The sequence below is a fragment of the Prionailurus viverrinus genome, chromosome A2 (genome assembly GCF_022837055.1).
Source record: "Prionailurus viverrinus isolate Anna chromosome A2, UM_Priviv_1.0, whole genome shotgun sequence".
Lineage (NCBI taxonomy): Eukaryota > Metazoa > Chordata > Mammalia > Carnivora > Felidae > Prionailurus > Prionailurus viverrinus.
In genome coordinates this window covers 26,132,796-26,156,188 of record NC_062562.1, presented here as the reverse complement: position 1 = coordinate 26,156,188, position 23,393 = coordinate 26,132,796, and the positions used below count along the sequence as shown (strand labels likewise).

General features: G+C 37.8%; 1 protein-coding gene across 14 annotated transcripts in view; it reads left to right on the top strand.

The window, feature by feature from the left end:
- The window catches only part of CFAP20DC (CFAP20 domain containing), a 246,424-nt gene that overhangs the window by 6,282 nt on the left and 216,749 nt on the right, over positions 1 to 23,393 (top strand). For 12 of the 14 annotated variants that reach the window (XR_007150255.1, XM_047849396.1, XM_047849393.1 and 9 more), the window contains one exon: positions 6,894 to 6,966. Coding sequence is in view for 9 of the 14 variants with exons in the window: in XM_047849396.1 (XP_047705352.1) it covers positions 6,894 to 6,966 (73 nt within the window). In the remaining 5 variants the exon portion in view is untranslated. Of the gene's footprint in view, positions 1 to 6,893; positions 6,967 to 16,685; positions 16,861 to 23,393 lie in introns of those variants that run through there. The other 2 variants (XM_047849403.1, XM_047849402.1) reach the window with 1 other exon arrangement.

Below are 23,393 nucleotides of genomic sequence, written 5' to 3'. Positions count from 1 at the left end.
AAAAAAAAAGTTATGAAAAGATCTGTTCTTGGTACTGGATTTTCTCCTTTTGATTTAGCTTCGCAAACTTTCACAGGCTCTGCTTTAGCTACCACTTCAAGCTACTGCATGTATATTTTAGATTTCTAACACATAAACCAAATCATAGAAATTATAGATGGAAGGTGATTAATTTTAAAATGGTTTGCCAGTGTTTCTTTCTAAAATAAGAAACAGAACCTGAAAGAGAAGGGATAATCTTTTTGAAATAATTTTAATTAATTTGCTACCATTTTAAAATTATGATTTCCTCATAGTTCCTGTTTTTTTTAAACAGTAGAGTTTTTTTTTTAATTATTTCCTCAAAAATGTATATGCTTATAAATGAAGTGAACTAAGTAAGGTGAGCCAGAGAAATATGCCTGAAACTGTAGGTTATTTTTACTACAGGAGACATGGTCCATCTCTTTTTTAAGGATATTGACTTTGTGAGATGGATATATCTGATTTGCAGGAACATGACTTTGTTCTAAACCAAGGTCTCTTGTTGGCCTATACTTCTGTGTAATGCCCTTAGCATCTATGCACATAATCATGTTATCAATAAAATCAAATCACTTCTGGTAACCTTTCTCAGTTGGATCTGAGAAAGATTTCTCCTCTACCAGAGGCTCAGTGACTAAAGACAAGCTCCCTTTACCTACATTTATGTAAGTTTTTTTTTTTAGAAATAAAACAAATTTAACGTGTTATAATTGCTTTTTAAAAGGAAAAATGATAGTTTTAATTGGAAGAAACAGAAGACTCTTTTAATGTATTTCTTGTACAATGCCCTGCAATTAAAAATTAATTGGGCTCTTCTGTAGCATGTGTGGTACTATAACAAATGGAACAGTTACAGAGTCTGCCTTGTACTAATGCCTTTCAGATTAATTATTTGTAATTTTTGATAACGGAACTTTATAGCTATTTTTACTAGTATAAAATGACCTTCTAAGTGAAGCTGTTGTTAAACTTAAATGGTGTGTCTTGAATGGAGAATTAGCTTTCAATTAACATTTCTAAATTTAATTCAGTTGCCATTATACACTCCTATTTTAAGAGTAAACATCCACTTTATTTATGCAAACTTGACATTAGGTACCCCATATGTATTTCCTACTATATTAGGTACTTAGGAAAAAAGTTTAATGATGAAAGTAAGTATGTTTAACTTTTCATTATTTTCATTTTTTTGAGAGAAAGCACATGTGAGAGAGTGGTAGCAGAGGAGGGGCAGAGGAAGAGGGAGAGAGAGAGTCTTAAGCTCCACGCCCAATGCGGAGCCCAAAGTGGGACTCAGTCTCATGACCATAAGATCATAACCTGAGCCGAAATCAAGAGTCGGACTCTTAACTGACCGAGCCACCCAGACGCCCCTAACTTTTCATTTTAAGTAATGATATTTCTGAATTATATTTGAGCATCTCTGAATGCCAGAGTTTTGCTTGTTTTTTACTTAACATCTTATCAAATAAAGGAAAATGTGATATTAATGATCAGATTATACACTTCTCCAGTGCACGAATCTTGCACCATCTCTTCGTACGCCTGACTTAGCATATCATATATAGTTGGTACTTGTTAAGTTTGTTAAATAGTCCACATTAAGAAACTGTAACAATTTGGGTCATAATTTCTGATTATAGCCAGTTCACCTTCCTAACCAGACTTAAGTAAATGATTAACTAAATAAATAATTCCATGCTACTCTTCATCCTGGATCACGCTATGGAGCTGCCCCTATGAGAAGCAGCTCTGTCACATGTGGACATGTGGATGGTCTGTCCCAGGACTTATCATTTGGATGGTCTGTCCCAGGACTTTCTGTTTAAGGCTTTTGTTTGAAATTACTGTTTTCTTTGCCAGTGGCATCTGGATCCAATGGTGTGTCTTTTGGGATCAGCATCCCTGAAGCCTTGTGTTTGTCTGAGTTTCAGCTGCTCTGGAGAATGAGGTCATCTTTATGAGGTTTCCCCCAGGCCTCCCCCCAACTCCCATTTTGGTATTCTTTCTAAAATAAATGTCATTATGACTTGCTCTGTTTAAAACCCTTCAGTGGCCTTGACCTCACCACTCTACTGAGAATGCTCTTGTCAAGGTCACTAGTGAGTGATCTCTCTATTCCTGAATCCAGTGGCTCATTTCAGCCCTCATCTTGCTTAACATATCAACAGCATTTGATAAAGTTGACATCCTTTTCTTCACTCATCTTCCAGGATGCCCATCCTCCTAGTTCCCTTTCTACTTCACTCGTCTTCCTTTTTAGTTTTCTTTCATGGTTCTTCCTCTTCTCCTCAACCCAGCTTAATGTTGCAGTGCCTGTGGACCTGACCCTTTACCCTCTTTCTGCATTTCCTCCCTTGGTTATCGGTGCTAGTCTCATGGTTTTAAATGCCATCTCTGTCTTACTCCAGCTTACGTTTATTTCCCAATCAGACTTCCCTCTCAAACTCCAGACTTGTAGTTTCAGTTGCTAGTATGACATTTCTCCTTGGACTGCTTAACCCTAGAAATTACTCGTACTGCTGTAGACAGCTACATCTCAGTTGTTAGCAACTTGTCTTTTCAGTGGCTCAAAAAAACTTATGTCAGTCCAATTTTTCTTTTCTTCATTCCTTCCATCAGGAAGATCTTGTTGGTTCTATCTTTAACTTAGTTTTAGAGTCTACTACTTCTTGTCCCCGCCAATCCTACCGTTACTTCATGCTTGGAATGTCTCATGCAGCTGTCTTCTCATTGGTCTCCCTGTATTTTTTTTACTTTCCTCCCTACAGTTTGTTGTCAATTTCACAGCTAGAGCAGTACTTTGAACTATAAGGCTCTCCTCTCCTGAAAATGCCCCATCTCTCTTGGTTAAAAACCAAAGATTGTAGGACCTTGCAGTATTTGGTGCCCTCTTAGCTCTCTGACCTTACCTCCAATTACTCTTTCTGTTGTTAACTCTGCTGCAACCATACAGGTCTCCCTGCTGTTTTCAAACATAGCCTGCTGCCCTGTCACCTTAGCACCTATGCATAAGCTGGTAATCCTCTGCCTAGAGCTTTCTTTTGCCAAATAGCTGCATGGCTCACCCTTTCCCCTCCTTTAGGCCTTTATTAAAACGTCATCTTCTCCAAGCTCCTGGGGGGGCTCAGTCAGTTAAGTGTCCAACTTGGGCTCAGGTCATGATCTCACCATTTGAGTCCGAGCCCCACATTGGGCTCTATGCTGACAGCTCAGAGCCTGGAGCCTGCTTCAGATTCTGTGTCTCCCTCTCTCTGTGTGCCCCTCCCCCATTCATGTGCACGCGCACATGTGCGCGCGTGCACTCTCTCTCTCTCAAAAAAAAACATTAAAAAAAAAAAGTCATCTCAGTGAGAGACCCATCTGCCCTGTAATTTATATCCCTTCCACACACTGTTGATCCCTTTTACCTTTCTCTACTTTTTCCCATAGTACTTTCACCATTTAACATGCTGTTTGTTTCTTAGGGTTGTTTTTTTTACCAATTGTTTTTCTCACCATTGCCAAAAAGCAAACACCCCCAGCACAGAAATTCAGTGTGTTTTGTTCACCTACAATAGTGCCCAACACATAGTAGACATTCAATAAATCTGTGTGGGATAAATTAATGAATGGATGAGTGGCTTCCCATTGATTTTGGGATGACCTGTATCCTTTGGATGGCCTTCATGGTCCTGAAAGATTGAGATCCTAGTTATTTGCCAGAATTACCTCCTGCTGCTTTTCCCTTTCTGACTCTCCTACCAGCCCTTTAGGTCTTTCAATCCATCCATTATACCATGGTTTCTTTCATCACATGATGGAGTATTCCCTCTCCCTGTAATATGTGTTCCTTCATCTGCCTTGCCCACTCAACCCCTGCTTATTCTTTTCAGCTGAATTCCAATGTTATTTCTGCCAGAGAACCTTCACTCATCATCCTCTTTCTTCCAACGACCCAGGATTATATGCTTTCATTGCACCCTGATCTTCTTCCTGGAACTAGAATAGAAGTTCCAAGAGAGCAGAGACCGTGGCTGTCTTAGTCACTACAAAAATATCCACATCGAGTCTGGCATGTAGTAGATGCTTAATAAATCTTTATTGAATGATAGATCTAATTTAATCCATACAGATAATCCTGTGAGGTACAGATCTAATTTATTAACCCAGTTTTACACACGAAAGTGAAAGAGCCCAGAAAGGTTTTCTGATTTGCCCGAGGAATATGGAATGCCCAGTAACAGAGGCATAGCCATTTACCATCTTCTGGGTTGAAGTAGAAGAGTGGACTTTAGCAGGCTGTTTGTGCTGGGACTACGCTGGGAACCAGGAAATAGCTTCAGCTGTGACTTAGGACATATGGAAAGGATTACCTTGCGGTGTTCTAGTCCCAAACTCTTGGACGGTAAAACAAACACTCGTGAGGTATGTGTTCGGCATCTGTTACTGGCTGTGAGGGAACAGCTATAAAACCCACTGCTTAAAAAACGAATGGTGTACTGGGGCACCTGGGTGGCTCAGTTGGTTGAGCATCCAACTTCGGCTCAGGTCGTGATCTCTCAGTCTGTGAGTTCAAGCCCTGCATCGGGCTGTATGCTGATGGCTCGGGGCCTGGAGCCTGCTTCTGATTCTGTGTCTCCTTCTCTCTCTGCCCCTCCCCCGCTCATGCTCTGTCTCTCTCTCTCTCTCTCTCTCTCTCTCTCTCTCTCTCTCTCTGTCAAAAATAAATAAACATTAAAAAAAATTTTTTTAAATGAATGGTGTTTTACCAGTTAAATGCATTTGAAAATATTCAAAGGAAAAAAGGACCTGAGCCCTTAAAAATAGAGGTAATTAATTTCAGCAGAAAACAGATTAGAAAACTGCAGAAACCTGTGTATTTCAGTAAAAAACTAGATTTTTATGAATTTTTATATACTCGGGCATTTTTGGACTACTAGTAGTTCACATTCAGCATTAGTTAGAGTGATTTTCAATATAAGGTAGACATGAAGAGTCAGTTTAAATTTACTAGGCCACTGGAAAAAAAAATTACTAGGGAGTTTATTTAGCATTTCTGACACACAGGATCAGTGTATGTCAAATGTTATTAAAGTACTTTTTACTTTGTCAGATCATCACCATATGGTGTTGTCATACTTCTTTTAATCTTAGAAGTGAAGCCTTTTGGAAACTAGGGCTTCTATATGTGAGAAAGTAGAATTACAAAGCTTTCTTTTTTTAAGAGCAAGTGTCTTTCAGATCTAAAAATGTTCATAGGAAAATGCCCTATATGTGGAGCTCCTTGTGTTTGAAGAGAACAGTGCTGATTCAGTGAGATGTGGGACACAACTTAGGGACCTTTGTGAAGACTGATTTCATTTATCCAGGTGCTCTCTCAGCTCTACATACAGAGGCCGTTGTGCAATAGAAAAATCAGTGGAAGATGCAAGAGAGAGATTAATTAATGATGGTTTATTCAAGTTGGCCTCGTTTTTGGTGTCTCACATTGGTTTTGTAGTCCAGAACTCAGGTTGCCTCGCTGACTTTTTCCATAAATTTAGTAAAATCCTGTTCCTAGAGAATTTTCAAAGGTCAGAGCCTGTTACTCCCTAATGCCATTGTATTGCTAGTCTATGGATGGCTCTCTGGAGCAGTTTATAAGCTTGACATTATAAGTAAAAGTTATCCTTGAATATCTGATTTAAAAAGTAGTAAGCAGACTTGACCTAATATGTTTGTTTTTTAGAAACTAAATTTCAGGGAAAATGTAGAAACTCTAAGTTGTTGAGGAATGTTGCAAAACAGTTCACTGAAGGAATTTCTAAACAAGAAGGTATATATAGACTATCCAAGCATGTATTGTTGCTTTAAAATACTTAAATTTGTTAATCCTCCTAAGTCAGAATAAATAGAAAATAATGTGCATCTTAGACCAGCTGCCTCTTCAAGCATTGCCCTATACTATTAGATTTGTAGGACAGGTTCACAGATAAGTGAAAACATTTCCATTTCCTAACGAAGTCCCACATGAGGAAAAAAGTTCCTAAAAGGGATGTTTTAGGAGGAAGTGATTCTAAAACATCCATTAGGAGCATCGTAATTGAGAGATCAAGCAAAGGTTCAAAACCTAAGAGAAAAGGAATTAAGTGAGTAGGTCTGAAGAGGTAATATAAAATCAATTGGTTTTTCAAACAGTTGTACACTTCAACTGTCAAAAGTGCCGTAGGGGTTGGCTTTTCTTCATATATTTTTAATTCAGATGAAGCTGGTGATGGAGAATAAAAGCAGTTTGCAGTTTGTGAGCTTTGAATTAATTAAAAGTATGTTAAATTAACAAAAGGTATTATAAATGAAACTACGTTCCTCCATCCATCTCACTGTAGACACATTTAAAACCATATGAACTAGATATGGCTCATCAAACCTTCAGTTGTACTTGTCATAATTAGAATTGTTTTTCTTGATCTATTGTTTTTTATTAAGTTGTTTAGTACAGTTAAAACTGTCAGTGGATAAAAATAATTGCCACACGCTTTTATGGCTGCCTTGATGGGAATCTGTAGTTTAATTTTATATGTTTCTGTTGAATGCAGTCCTCTGTGTACATTCTCTTGCAACTTAATAAAAATAGTAAATAAAAAATTACTATTTTTTAATTTTTCATAAAAATTTCACCCTACAGATGGGACTTTAAAAGGCAACATTTGTTGTTAGAGTTTCGTTTGATTTTCATCAACTTTTTTGCTTTTATAATGAGGCTGTAACTCCTGGGTAGTGTTATTACAGGTCTGTATTACTGAAACGTTAAAAGCTTCAGATTGTTGAATGTGTGTGGTTGTGTGTGTTTATATGCACATATAAATGGTTGGGACATATTAATGTATATTTTTCCTCTCTCATTCTAGTTGGACTGATCCAGAGGTTTCTTGTACTTCAGATTTACATACCCTTGGGACAAGACTTCTCCACTGAATTGCTGTAAGATATACAGAACTTCTTTCAATGTTTTATGTGTATTAGACATTTGATCAATTGAACCAGTATGGACAGTCATTAATTACAAGTGGCAGTTTTTGCATTAAAGAGCAGTGACTTACCAAGCCGACATGAAGTAATTAAACTAATTTAATCGTATTTCTCAGCTATCTCTATAGTCTGTCATTTCCCAAGGGGAAAAAAGCAAATTTCATCTGTTTAAGAAAATATCAAAGGACTGTGGATTTGACAATAAACAACCTATAACATGAAGAAAAAAATAATTTATAAGTTTGAACTTTTGGTTCAAATGAGGGATAACTTTGTACTCTATGCTATTGAAAACTATGTTTGGATTACAATGGATTGAAATACCTCATTTTAAAGTTATTTACTTAATGTGGCTCAAGCAGTGGAGCATCTTGATCTTGACTCTTGATTTTGGCTTAGGTCATGATCTTTTGGTTTGTGAGTTTGAGCCCCACGTTTGGCTCTGCACTGATAGTTCGGACCCTGCTTGGGATTCTCTCTCTCTCTCCCCTTCTCTCTCTGCCCCTCCTGCATGTGCACACATGCGCTGTCTGTCTCTCTCTCAAAATAAATACATAAACTTAAACAAAAGTAGTTATTTAGTCTAGAAATATTGGCCCTCAGTGTTGATATATGAATGGCTTGGAATATATTTTATTTTATTATTTTTAAAAAATGTTTTGTTTATTTTTGAGAGAAAGAGAGAGAGATAGAGAGCTGGGGAGGGGTAGAGAGGGGTTGGGGAGGGAGTCCCAAGCAGGTTCCATGCTGTCAGTGCAGTGCCCAACATGGGGCTTGATCTCAGGAACCGTGAGATCATGACCTGATCCAAAATCAAGAGTCAGGTGTTTAACCGACTGAGCTACCCGTGCTCTGGAATATATTTGTTTTAAATAGCCTTGCTATGAACAGATTGTTTTAGGAAAAATGAGAATATACAACTTTAATTCACTTGAGCTGTCTGTGGTCTGAGATGATTCTGAGAATGGAAATAATGCATTGATTTATGTACTCATATAGCATGGAATATTCCTTACAATTTCACTAACAAATTTGCACATTTGTTAAAACTTTAGAATTAAGGTATGGTATTTTCTCATTTCTCTTTGTAATTAATAGCTGTCCAGTACCTAAGTTTAGTCTTTTATTTTCCCTGCTGGAATAAATAACTTTTCCTACTAATGAAGGTAATTTTGTACTAGTTATATTGGTGCAAGCGCAGAGGAAAGAAGAGCTTTCTTAATAAAATGAGAATAACATAAATTTCAGGTTATTCTTTTCTCTTTATGCAAAGTACATTATTAGTGATTTGTGCATATGTTGGAAAAATATGAATTTTAGGTAATAATATACAGTCTTGTTTTCTTGAAAGACAAAGGACAGATGGAACAATTTTTTGCCTTCGTTTTATTCAACTTTAAACCTCAGCAGATATCTAAGATTTTCTATTGTCCTCTGCCATGATTACCATAATTCTTTAAAATAGTTCTTATAGTAACAGGACCAAAAAATTATTTGATGCTCTTATGTATCTTTCCCTGGTTCTGCAGAAAAAGCATTTTCAAGACTCTCTAAAGGCATTCTAAAGGTACAGAGTACCATATAAAGCTTTATTTCCAGTGTAAGGGAAAGTGGTTTCCTACCAAATGGAAGGAGGCAAACTATATTTTATTTTTAAGCTTATTAAGTTTCTTATATAGAAATCCAGTGCAGTGCCTTTTTTTCTTCTGATCTCTACCACCGGTGCTTTTAGATTCTTAGGAAGCAGCAGTGGAGGCACTGGTGTTTGGTCTTCTGATCAAAGCTGTGTGAGACTCTTGGCTTGACCTTGGAGCAGAATCTTCTGCTGATGAGCATTCTTTTTCTATGCAAAATTAAGCTTTATTTGTGTCCTCAAATACTTGAGCTTATCACCCTGGCCTAGGCAATATACTGTTTTAGGCCTAGGCAATACACTGTTTTAACTTAGTTGATAATAACTAAAGCTTCAATTATTGAGAAATTGACAAGTATGTTAGGTTTAACTTAAGTCACAGCAAGAGAGCAGCTGATGTGAATAGCCTATCACTTTGTTACCCTGTTATTTTTTTTTCAAATTTTTTTTAATGTTTATTTTTGAGATACAGAGAGAGCACAGGTGGGGTGGGGCAGATACTGAAGCAGGTTCCAGGCTCTGGGCTGTCAGCACAGGACCTGACACGAGCTCAAACTCACGAACCGTGAATTACATGAGCCGAAGTCAGACACCCAACTGACCGAGCCACCCTGGCGCCTCTGTTACCCTATTATTAATGAATGCTCTCAGCTGATGTAAGGGTAGGGAAACATTTGGTAGAATTAATTATTAGACTTTGAGTTCATTTGACTGTAGTCATAGATTGTTTTGTTCTCATACCCACATGGACAAACAAGTATTTGGATTTTTCAAATGGCTTTAGTTTTTTGGTTGTTTTTTTTTTAAGTTTATTTTTGAGAGAGAAGCATGCATGCATGCTTGCGCATGGAAGAGGGGCATAGAGGGAGGCAGGTAGAGGATCTGAAGCAGGCTCTGCACTGATAGCAGAGAGCCTGATGTGGGGCTTGAACTCATGAACTGTGAGATCATGTCCTGAGCCGACACTTAACTGACTGAGTCACCCAGGCGCCCTTGAAATGGCTTTAGTTATAGTTTTAGCAAAATAAATGTCTTATGGACAAAGGTCAAAATTATAAAATAATATGGGGAAGACATTCTGTGTCCTGATCTTGTGAATTTATCAGATAATAAGGAAATGTATTAACTCTGCATTTGAATTTGTTGCTAATAGATAATCAAAATATTTTGCCATTTTAGGAAGTAATGACAGAGACCATATTTTTACAAGAAAGAAGGTAGAATAACGAGTTGAGATTGTCTTTGTAACTACAGCATTTTTTTTTCTTAAATGAAAGGACTTTTTTCAGCGCCCTTCGTGTTTTACGGTGTTTCTAGCAGCATAGCTCCAGGCTATTTTAAATAATACATTTCTCTAACAAGCTTGGAAAGCCATATAGCAGAAAGATATCTGGCTTCTGAAATTTTCCGTTGTCAGAATGGGAGAGGCATTTTGTTTCACAAAGACACGTTTACACATCAAGAGGTTTTTGTAAGTGGAGTCTTGCCAGCTGGATTATGAATGCAATCATCATTTCTTCCGCATCTTCCCATGTCTCTCACGTCCACTAGATGATTGTACTGCTCAGGGGGAGGTCACGCATCTGTGGGATAGTGGATGCCTTAGAACCACCAGCGGCTCTGCTTGAGGAACCACTCATTCAGTCAGTCCACACGTCACCGAATTCCTATTCCTGTCATGCAGTGTGTTTTGCATGGAGTGGTGGGGTTTGGAGGGGGGGGCGGTATACATCAAACCTGTACACTTTCCAACTCTCGCTTCTACCCTCCTAGTCCCAAACTGCCATCACGCCACCCCTCATCTGCTGTTGAGCATTCCAGTGGGTATACCAGATTCTTCTCCTGTCTTTTTTCATTTTAATCTCCACATTGCAGCTAGAGTGTGCTTTCTACTTTTGGGATGAGTACTGGGTGTTGTATGGAAACCAATTTGACAATAAATTTCATATATTGAAAAAAAAATAGAGTGTACTTCTAAAAACCACCCGGAATTCCCATTGTACTGAGAATCAACTCTCAAGTTCTTGATAGTCCTGTGTGCTCTGGTCTCTCACCTTTCCCTTCTCATCTCGTCCCTGTCTGTCCTGCGCTCACATTTGTCCACCAAACTGGCTCATTTCCAGCCATACTGGCTTTGCCAGATGAAGTCTTTTCTTGGGCTTCTACACACAAGTGGTTCATATCCCCATTTCTTCGCCTTGCTGACTCCTTGTCAGTCTTCTCATCTCAGTTTATGTGCCCCTTCTTCAGAAAGGTCTTCTTGGATTTCACCCCACTAAATGAATTTCATCTTTTCTGCTCTTTTCTGGCACCCCATTCTTTTCCTTCTTTATAACTATACCAGTTTGTAATTCTGTACTTACTTGATTATCTGTCTTTTGGGGTAGATTTTGAGTTCCATGAGGACAGGGACCCTGTGTGTTCTACTCATCAGGATATGCCAGGACCTAACAATGCCTGGCACAAAAGCTCTGAAAGGTGGATGAGTGGGCAGTGGGGACAAATGGATTGAAATGAATGAACAGGACCCAGTCTCTGTCCTCACAGAGTTTATTCTGAGGACGAGAGATCAGTTAAAAGGCAATTGAAATACACCTTGATAAATGTTATGATGACATAACAGCGAGACCTGTAGGTAACATGTGAAGTATTAGGTAGAAGTAAGAGCGTAGGCTTGGACCTGGACAGATCCAGTCCTGTTTTATCTCTGTGTGACTTTGGGCAAATTACTTAACTCTCCTCACCCATGGGATGAGAGTAATAATACCTACTACACTGGTGTGTCATAAGAATTAAATGAGAAAATTAACATAAAATAACAATGGCTTACATTTATTAAGTACTTGCTATGTACCAGACATTGTCCAAACACTTTGTTTTAGCTGAAAGAATCCTCAGAACGAGCCTCTGTTATTGCCTCTGTTTTGAGGAAAGTGAAGTCCAGGATGGTTCATGAATTTGCCATAGGTCATAGACCTACTAACTCTTAGAGCTAGAATTCACACTTGGAGTTTAAATGTGGAATGTGTTTAAATATGTGCCCTGCACCACTATGCCATGCTGCCATACTTGAAAATACCATTATTTTTCTATCTAACTATACATGCATACATATGTAGTAGGGATATTTTATTTGAATCCTATATGAGACGAAAGGGGTAAGACTTCTACACCTTCTTTAGGGGCTTCCCGTAATACAGTGTTAGCATTAGAGTTTGGGGAAGGAAAAGTCTGCCGTTCTGAGAGGATCCTGTTTCTTCAGAGCTGCATAACCTGACCAGAGTTATCTAAGCATATTACATTTTGGGTATAGAGCAAAGGGAGTGTTTACTAACGCATAGTGTATTTAGCAATAAAATAACGGAATTCTCTCTTCTCTCTTGGTGTCAACCCACAAAATAAAATTCCCTCCCTTTTTAAAAATAAACTCTTCATTTTGACTTGCATATTTCTTAGCATTAGTTGCGGTTTTCATTTCCAAAGTATTTTACTGCATCTCTAGCTCACTATTTGACCTGAAGTTAAATGATTTAATAAACAGCAGATTTTTAAGAATTCTTTCCTTTTGTGATCTCTTCCGTACATGGCAGTGGGAAGCCAGTGGTTCCCCTGTGTGGGTTGTTAGGTGTTTCAGAACCTGGGGGCAGACATCTGGTATGCTAGAGGAACACTATGAACCTGAGCTCTTGGAAGAGAACCAACTGCATCTTGAAATAGAAATCCATTTTGCTATATTTGATGCTGCCAATCACACTAAATGATTTTGGAATATTACATTTTTTGACAGGAATTGCATTCATTATACTGAATAGTGTTGAGATGCATTAATTCCTTTCTCCTGATTTTGTCATTATCTCGATGAATTCTGAGAGACATTTTATATTGTTAATGCCTCTAGTGAACTGACATTATTTTTCTCATTTTCACTCATCTCAACCAGGGCTTTTTCAGGATGTGGGATGAAAACACTATGAAGCTGGTGGTGGGTATCATGTGCTCTTTGGAGGCTGGGATGCTTAGCCTGTATAGGTCCTGGGAAATATTGCCAGAAGGGTTCACATTTTGAGCCTTTGGCTATTTGGAGTACTACTTTCATGTGGAATCTCACAAGGTAAATTCTTAAAAAAGAGAGACTTCTGAAAGGGCCCCTAGTCCTTTCAAATTTCAACTGATTTGTTGTGATCTCCACATTGCAATATTCTGAATTTGAAACTCTATCTGAATAGAATTTAATGATTTTAACCTAGAATTTGATCTAGGATTTGTGATGCTCATTCCAGAATTCTTCTTTTATCTTTTTGCTCTATCCCCTCGTTATATGCCTTTGGGTCAGGCTCTTAAATTCCATCTCAGTTTGCTCTTCAGTGTATGGTAATGTAAACTTCTTAATTTTATTGTAATTGTCAGAGTTAATCGGAGATTTTGGGGCTTTTTCTAAGAAATTTTAGGAGGTTTAGGTCCATGTGGATCTTAAAGCTTTCCATTTCTGTAAAAATGGAAAACTGAAACATACCCATCCTACAAAACAAAGCTTTAGCCTTAAGGTAATTTTATGAAAGTTTCCCCTACATCACCTTTCCTATTTTGTTGCTAGTGAGCCAGACAAAGAGGTCAGAAAAGAAGTTTGATAGAAGTTTCAGGTCCTTCGACTCTATTGAATTTTGCTCCTAATGCCTCTTCTTCAGGAGCATTGGAGACAGTAGACTCCTTTGAAACTGTATACTAAGTAAAAGGAATATGGCTTCACAGCTGCAGACCTGTTCTTTTCACACGTTATTAGTCTTCTTCAGACACTTTAAAGCCACCAGAGTCGAAAGAACAGCTAAATTTCATGTCTTTACATCAAAATGACATTGGTGAGAGCTTTTGAGATTGTGTCCATTTAACCAAGCACAACTCTTCTCATGGAAAATTTACTTTATGTTTTTGGTCATTTTGGCACCTTCCTTTAAAGAAAATAGTGGTTGCTGTGTAGCTTTTAAGTTATTTGTAAAAATGATGTTATCCAAGGACCAAGTATTGTATTATCCAATAAAATCCTTTATATCACTTAGTGAATACATGTCTAAACTGTGTGTTTAGAACCAGGCAAAAATGGCCAGGAGTTGCCCTTTTTTAAACTAGAAATATGGTGTACTAAAGTGGTCATGACATTGCGAGTTTGATTAACATTTTGAATGTATCTCATGGCTAATTCTGACTTCTATTTTTTTCTTTTTAAAATCATCAGTATTTAAATCTCATTATTTTAATTATGTCCAATTAAATGTGCTTGCATAATCAGTATATTTTGTTACATGCATTCGTAAAGAGAGCACTTTAAGATGTTTTGCATACTGACTTTCATAATATGTTAAATTTGCATGCTTTAAAATAGGTTTTGTGTAGAAGTTTTAGGTAACACGTGGCAGGTGTATAAATCAGATACTCTATTCTTTATCTCTTAAATGTCTTTTGAGAAATCTTTTCTTTCTGGTTCTTAGTTCAGTTCATTTTACTTCTCTAAATTATCTTGGCAGTACTCTTTAGCTAACCTAGATATATGCTGAAAGCTAAAACACAATACTAGCAAAGGAAAAATTGCATGTATGGAAATATTTGGAAGTGTCCTTAGTCTGTAAAATCATAATAAGAGGCCATGCATTTGTTAAAGCACTGTGCAGATAAATTATTGCCCCAAACACCATCAAGGCATAAGTCAGAGTCCTGTCATGAGTTGTCTTGCAGGTTTGGGAGTCACTGGCCTTGCCGTGTGTTAGCTTGAAGACCCTGGGCAAGTTGCTGAGTCCTCTGTGTGTCACAGCCTCATCTGTACAATGGGGATGATATTTATACCTATTTATTGAGTAATTATGAGGATTGAGTTGGATAATGTCAAACGGTAACTGCATAATTTACAATTTTTTATGTCTCTAAATAAGAGTGCAGGGATATTTAATTTTTAGATTGTCTTTCTAAAACATTTTGAGACAAGTTGGGCATGTCTGTTTTCCCTGTGAAATCTTCATGGTACTCATCCCTGAAGAGAAATGGAAAAGTAGCTTTTCTTTGATCGAAGTCTGCTTGACTAGTGACTCATGCCAGTTCTCTATCTGGAAGAAAGTGATCAGCATAAACATGAGAAGACGTGGCTCCCATCCATTGAGTATGGGTGTTAGCAATTTACTTAGAAGACAACTGTAGGAACTCCCAGCTTCAGAGTGTTGGTTTGAAGGGACTTACAGGTGACCGGGCCAAGCGTGGAATCACAGATAGAGAAGAAGGTTCATCTGTGAAGAAACAGGCCCTGGGAAAAACAAAGCATATAAATTTCCAGCACTTAAGGTATAAGATTTAGGCCTTTGCTATTTACCAGTGCCTGTGTTCTCCTTCACTAGCAGGGATGATTAAAGACTACTCATAGCAAATCACATATCTTCCAGATGCTCTTCCTTCTTTGATATGGCAGAGTTGGAAAGATCGATTTCTTCAATGTCATTGATACATAGCTTACTTTTTATTGTCAGGAGAAATAATTCATCTAGTTTGTTTCTCCTTCCCTATCACTGCATTTTATTTTTAGTCTGGCACTTAGTAATTTCAGTTATTCAAAATAAAATCATCTTAAACATCTACAAAATACAATATAATATGTATGTTATGGGACTTATATGGTCCCTATTATAAAACTTATAATAATTAAGGAATTTTTATTAATGGAGCATTCTAGAACTTCTTAATGTGGAAGCAAAATTCCTTGTTAGCAATTAAAATATGTCATGAAACTTTATGAAGTCATTTGGCTTTGACTAAGCCGTCCAGTAATAAATACAAGGAGAAACCTTCAATGGGGAGGGCTGGTATCTCTAGAATTCCTGATTTTTGTAATTTTCCCCCCATAAATTGTAGAATTTCTTACCTGGATGCACAAATACTTTAGCATCTTTATTTGGATTCACAGAAATAACTTTGATGGAATGAAATATGTATAATAAATCATGAATGTATCTTACAATAGCACTTATACATAAATCTATTATAGCGTTTATCACATAATGGTCTTATTATTTATGTATCTCTGCAACCAACTCCATACCCTAACTAGACCATGAGATTTTCAGGGGCTAGTGTATTTGGATCCCAATGGAGCTATCTTTGAACTTCGAATTTCTTTCTTTTTTTTTTTTAAGTTTATTTATTTTGAGAGATACAGAACGCATGCATGGGGTTGGGGGGAGAGGTAGAGAGAGGGAGAGACGGAATTCCAGGCAGGCTCCGTGCTGTCAGCACAGAGCCTGATGTGGGGCTCAACTCACGAACTGTGAGATCATGACCTGAGCCAAGATCAAGAGTCAGATGCTTAACCAACTGAACCACCTAGGTACCCCTCTTTCTTTTTTTCTTTAAGTTTTATGTATTTATTCTCTACCCCCCCATCTGGGGCTCAAGCTCATGAACCCGAGATCAAGAGTTGTATGCTTCCTCCGACTGAGCCAGCCAGGAGCCCTGAACTTTGAATTTCTAAGTCCTATTCTCTCTTTTTTCCAATCTTACATACATTTTGGGTTGATAATGTTTATATGTTTTATACGAACAGAGGATGCCATTTCTCCCTCAAAAGATTGAAATCCACTGATAATGTGGTTCGACCTTCTCTTTAAAATTGAGTAGTACTGCATAGTTAAAGTAAGCTGACATTGCAAATTGCAATTACATTAAAGTCCTCTGTTGCTGGGAACTCCTAACATTTGCTTTTACTTTTTTAATGATCAACATTTGAACTTTAAGTTTTAACCTTTGGTCATAGGCAGCCTAGATCCATGACCATCAAATTTGCCATAGCCCAAGCTTCTTCATCCAAAGGCCCTACAGAGTTGGTGGTCACTGGGCACCCATGGTCTTTTTGGATCTGACCTGATGCCCCTCTCCCTCCATGACTCGCTCCACTCCCTTCCCCTTGCCGTAGACACCCTGGTTGCTGAACACCAAACATGCTCTTATGCCTTTGGCTTAAGTTTCCATCCAACCTAATCCTGTCTCTTCACCTTTGAAACCCTAGGTGAAGGCCAAACTCAAATATGTATTCTCCATGAATCCTCTCCGAGTTCTCTGGTTGCAGTCAGTCTGTCCATTCTCAGTGTTCTCATACTTGTGTATATGATTACTTTGAGGATAAGGACAACTTATTCATCACTGTGGTCACTCACAGCACTTAGAAGAATTCTCTGTGCATGGTGAGTCCTCAGTAATTCTAGTTTATATTATATTATGCTGAAATGTGTTAATATACTGTCAAAGTGGTTCTTAGATTAGAAAAAGATAGAAAAAGAAATAAGAATTAGAGTGAGAAGGAGGTGAATGGGATTAAGAAAGTGTCCACCTTTCCTCTTCTCAGTCCTTAATGCCTGGAAAACTACTAACTGAGCCTTAATTTAACCTTTTACTTGCCCTGCCAAGTATAAAGTACATTTCTTCTAGCTACACCTCTGCTGGCAGGATAGTAACTATTTTGAAGAATGAAGAGAGTCAGGAGAACTTACGTAAGAAGAAATAAGTACCCTTGAGTTTTCTCAAAATGGTTATGTGGGTAGGAGTATATGTAAGTAAATGTTCTCAAGGCTGGATTAAAGCTAAGGAGCATCACATTTGGCTTTTTGATAAAAATTCTGATTGTAAGCCCATAACAGAACTCCAAGAGAACTTTAATTAAAACCAAGTAGTCAGCACTTTTTTATTAGAACACATTAGTGATCTTACATTTTATATCTTTTTCATATTTTAAAAGCTATTATAATAAATTGAAACAATGACAGTGATATGAAATCCTCAGGATAGTTGGAGGTTGGTTACATTTGTTAGCAGTAAATAGGTACAGCTGTTCTGTTTGCTATACATAGGTATTACCATCCGCTTTGTTCTGAGGTTAAGTGCCATTGATTTACAACTTGGAAAATAAATTATTTAAAACATATGTGATTACTGCTATACCATAAACATAGTGATTTGTAATAAAATGTACACATTTACTATATTTTATAAATTGATGTGTTAGCATAAACTTTTAAAACATTTTAGAAGTTAAGTTCTCTCTTATTGTAGGGGATCTATAAATCATATCTAACCCCTATGTTTTACAGAAAAAACCCTGAGACTCAGAAAAGGGATGTGACATTTTTCAAGACACAAAGTTTCTTAGAGGCAAAGCCAACACTAAATCCAGAACTCCTGACTCTCTAGCATCTTTGCTTGACATCTTTGCTGCTTTTTAGTGCTTGAGTTGGAAAAAGGGAAAGATGTAGTATGATTTTATAATCATGGTTTTTGACACTTTGAGAGTGAAGTTACTTGCGCAAGTACTTTGCACTACCAGTTGTGGAAAGTTAATTCTGTTACCGTAATCTGGATTTCTGTTCCTCCCCAATCCCTGTCGTCTAAAAGCAACCAGAAATAATTAATTCTGTGTTTGGGTCAGGATTAGCAAAATTCAAAAAAAAAAAAAAAAAAACCTACTTTTAAGGATTGTTTGGTTGTTAAGGACATTAATCAATTTAAATTATGTCTGGTAGAAGGATAAGTATTAGAACATGGAGAGCTTATAAGAACCCAAATGTACAACTTTATACAGGCCTCTTAGGAGGTGATGGTTGTCATTAATTTCTCTCTCTTTCCCTCTCTCTTTGTCTCTCAGCTACTCTCTCATTTCTTATCCTGTGAGTCTTCTCTGTTCTGTTTCATCTCACAGACCACCTTCCTCTGTTTGTCATTGTGAATGTGGGCAAATATGGCTACCAGTAAGTCCCTCTGTGACCCTACAACTCCAATACCCATCACTGTCTGACCAGGTTCAGTAGGTGTATCTTACAATGCATAGATCTGAAAGAATAATCAGGATCAGTTATTGGCCAATCATTGGCCTTAAGCCAGCCGTCTTTGGTTGCAGCTTCAGAAAACAGATATCCTGAGAAGAGGGTATGGGCAGGGCAGGCAGATGGGCTGATAGACCCACTTGTACTCTCTTCTGAGTCTAAACATTTTTCAGTTACCTCAGAACCTCTTTCTTTCTCAGTTAGCTGCCCATGAGCTCTACAGATATTCCTGAGCCCCTCTAGTGGGTGGTATTTAAGGGTACATAGTAGCCACAATTTTTTATTGGAGTGAGATCTACTTTTTTTAAAAAATATGCTTATTTTTTGAGACAGAGAGAGCAAGCTGGGGAGGGGCAGAGAGAGAAGGAGAGAGAAATCCCAAGCAGGCTCCATGATGTGAGCGCAGACCCCACACAAGGCTCAAACTCATGAACTGTGAGATCATGACCTGAGCCAAAACCAAGAGTCAGGCACTTAACTGACTGAGCAACCCAGTTGCCACTTAGAGTGAGATCTACTTTGATGATCTACTTTGATGTCCTGTCCTATGTCATGTACTTCATGTATGTGGAATCCTGTATAAAATGTCTTAGTTAATCAGGGTAGGCTCTGCTTTGTGCACTCACTCAAGGACTAAGCACCATTTTTTTAGTGCTTCTTTAGCTGATTAATAGCACTGAGTAGATTGGTTAGGTTTGTTGAACATCTACAGTATGTTAGGCTCATTTCATACTGTATTTGCCAAGTTTGCTAAGGTGCCTTACAACAGGTTTTTTATATATATTTCTGTCTCACATGACCTGAGAGCTGCAGGTGAGCTGTAGCTATGCTTTAGCTCTAGGTCAACTACATATCTAGGCTGTGTCTTCTCATTCTAGAACCTGCACTGAACAAACAGCCCCTGTGTGGGACATGCTCTTCATGAGGCAAGGGCAGAAGAGCAAGAGTCTGAGCAAAACCACACAAATGAATTTAAAGCTTCTCAGATACGTGTGGGACATGTTACTTATATTTATATCCATTGGCCGACTGAAGTCATATAGCCAAGCTTAAAGTCAGTGGGTTGGGGATATATAAACATCTTACATAAAAGAGTGATAGTAAGTAGTTGTGAACACTGATAATATACACAAACACATATATGTATTGTCCCATCCAGTTATCATAACACTCTTAAATACGGATATCCTCACCATTGTACAATGTACTAATTTAACAATTATCTATTTAGCACCTACTGTGTCCTAGACACTATGCTTTTCAGTTAATAAAGGTCAACGGGAGACCATCACTATACCATCCTTTATATTTTAACAATATGGATTTATTTTATTTAAAATGTTGTGACTTTTGTATGTACTCCTATTTGTTGTGAAACTGTTTTTTTTTTTTACACTTTTTGGTCACAGGACCCCTTTACACACTTAAAAATTATTGAAGACTCCAAAGAGTTTTCATTTATGTGGGTTATATTTGTCTGTATTTACTGTATTAGAAATTAAAAGTAAATTTGAAAGATATATATTATTTAGAAATAATAACCCTATTACATGTTAGCATAAGTAACTCTGAATAACCAACATAGAATATCTGTATTTTCTAAAGCAAACAAGAAAAGGAACACAGAGTGGCATTGTTTTACACTTCGGTAAATCTCTTTAATGTCTGGCTAACTAGAAGACAGGTGTATTCTCATACCTGATTCTGTATTCAGTCTCTTATGGGATAATATGTCATTTCACCTCTGGCAAACTCCATTGTGTACTCATAAGAGAATGAAAAGGACAAAGAATGTCTTAGTATTGTTCCAAAAATAGTTTTGATATCACAGAGCCCCTGAAAGGGTCTTGGAGACTGGGATCCCCAAACTGCTCTTTGAGAACCAAGAGTCCCTTAAACACACTTTGAGAACTGCTCTTCTAAAGTATATTCTGAAAGCAAGCACATGATATCCTCAGTGCATTTTCCTGGAGCATTGCCTTCCTATTAATCTATTTTATAACTCAAGTGACTTTATTAGTCAGGTAGGCTAACTGCTATAACAGATAACTCACTAATCTCAGTAATGTAACACATTAGTTTGTTTTCTGTTCTTGCTGTAATTCAGTTCAGGCCAGGTAGGGGCTCTGATCACACACAATCATTGAGGGACCTACACTCCTTCCATCTTCCATCTAGGACCTTGGAGTCCTCTACTGGATCTTCTGTATCTGGATAGCAGGTACAGAAGAGAGAGTTTAGAGAATCACATGGGGAGATATTTGAGGTCACATTCCTCTGGCCAGAACTCCTATACCACCCATAACAGCATTGGAAGCTGGGAAGTAGGATCTGGCTCTGTGCCCAGAAGAAGAGGAAACAACAGGTTTTGGCCAAGACATACCATCCTTTACCAGCTGAGTTTCTAATAAATAAGTTAAAAGAAAATTATGATTTACTGTCAGCTCTTTTGACCTTATGAAACGTAAGTGATACACAGTGCAAAGCAATAGTACCTCATGCTTTGAGAAAAATTGTAGGGACATGCAGTCGAAAATAATTTTTAAATATTTTGGGGCGCCTGGGTGGTTCATTCAGTTGAGCAACTGACTTCGGCTCAGGTCATGATCTCGTGGTTTGTGAGTTCGAGGCCCACGTCGGGCTCTGCACTGATAGCCCATTTTGGATTCTCTTGTCTCCCTCTCTCTCTACCCCTCCCCTGCTCACAGTCTGTCTCTCTTTCCTTCAAAAATAAACATTAAAAAAAACCCTTTAAAATAATTTTTAAATATTTTAAACTTTTATTTTGAAATAATTAATTGCAAACATAGTACAAAGAACTACTTTTATCCAAATTCACCAATTAACATTTTACCACATTTGCTTTTACTTTCACTGTGTATACGCACGTGTGTGTGTGTGTGTGTGTGTGTACATACACATTTTCCCTAAACTATCTGGGAGTGAATTGCAGACCTTCTACTCCTTTACTAAATACTTGAGTGTGTACCTGCTAATAACAAAGACATTCACTTACACAACCACAGTATAATTTTCAAAATCAGGGTATTCAGCATTGATGCAGTATTATTACTCATGGTACAGACCTACTGTCCTTTGTAGCAATTATGTTTTTAGTCTAGGATTATACATTTCATTTAGTTTTCTTTGTCTTCAGTCTCCATCAATTTGGAATGGTTCCTCAGCTCTTCTGTGTCTTTCACATCAATGACTTTTCTGAAAAGTTCAGGCTACTTATTTTGTAGAATGCCCTTTCATCATGTTTTTCTGATGTTTTCCTTATTAGATTCAAGTTCTACATTTTTGACTTTAGAAATACTATGAAAGAGGTGTTGTATCCTTCTCAGTGCGTTTTACCAAGAGGCATATGATGTTGGTTCATTCCATTTTAGGTGGTGGTAACTTTGATCCCTTGGTTAAAGTGATGTCTTCCAGGTTTCCTCGTGGTTAAGTTACTACTTTTCTCTTTAAATTATTAAGTCATTTATGGGGATATACCATGATAGTGTGTAAATATCTTGGTCCTCATCAAGGTTTCCTTTACTAGTTTAGCATGATGATTCTTGCCTGAATCAGTTATTATTTATAATGGCTACAAAACAAAGTGAATTTTTAAGTTATTTTCCAGTTACACATATAAGAAACAAGTGTGGTAGACAGTTGTTGGCTCTCTGCCTAGCATACTTTGCCACATTTTTCTCTTCCTAAAATTTTCTGTGTTTTGTTTGGATATCTCCCCCTGCCTAATGGCAGTCTTTGTATTTCTAGTAAAAGTGATGACAACATAGCCAGCCCCTGGTGTGGACTTTGATTGATAGGTCAGTTAGTACGTTCCATCCACTTAGCCACATTTATTCTTTTAGGAGTGGGAGTCTGACCTACTCTAGCCCAATCAGAGTGAACTTTAGGGCTCTTGTTTAGGTTGCTGGACTGGAGCATCATTTGCATCTGGCAACTGTCATGTGACCATGAGTATAAAGCTGACTCAGGTGGCAGAGGAGAGAAGGAGAAAGAAATTGGGTCACTGATGACTGTTTTGAGCTGTTAAGTCAGTCACCCCTAAAGCCTGTCCTACTTCTGTGGTTTCCAATTATGTGAGCTAATAAATTTCATTTATTAAGTGAGCTAGCTTGAATTGGGTTTTCTGTTAACTTTTGACATAGAGTCCTAACTGATATTCTCAGTAACAAACAGAAATAACTGTTTTACCTGATATTTTAAAGATGGTAAGGAGGATGTGTGCATAAAACTTTTCCAACACAGAAAGAAATGGGCATAAGGGTTTGTTTGTTTGTTTCCTCACCAGCGTTGTGGTAGCACCCTGGCACAGGCTACTAAGGTTAAAATACCAGAATCAGCAAGGTATGTCCAATGTGTCAAAGGGTCATGAGCTCCATAGTTTCGGAGAGAGGCTAGATTCGTTTGACTTATTTCGGTTAACCAAACCAGCTTCAGTGAATTAAAGCACAGTAGGGGCATCAAACGCAGGCATGTTGGAGTGTCACAGAAGCCCAAGGACACTGATGCAGCTGGGTGTGGAAGCCAGCATTAGAAAGCCTTAAGTACTCCCTCTCACTCCTCCGTCTCAGCTGTTCTGTGTTTCTGCTTCGTTTCCAGTCCTACCAGGCAATTTCAAAATACCTAGAGAGTGAATATGATTGTGTTAGTTGGGGTCAGGCATTCACTTCTGTTCAGTTCAGTTGTGCTCATTGGTATAAATATGATTTCAGAAGACCTAGCCCTGAGGGTATGGAGATTTCAGGGAGGGAGTCAGAGACTCCAGAGTTGGCTACTAGAGAAACATTTATAAATGCCACAGCCAGTTGAAGTCATAATTGTAAGCAGGAATAATTGATCTGTGATGCCTTTCTTCCCTCTCAGGACTTCTGCCCCTCATTATT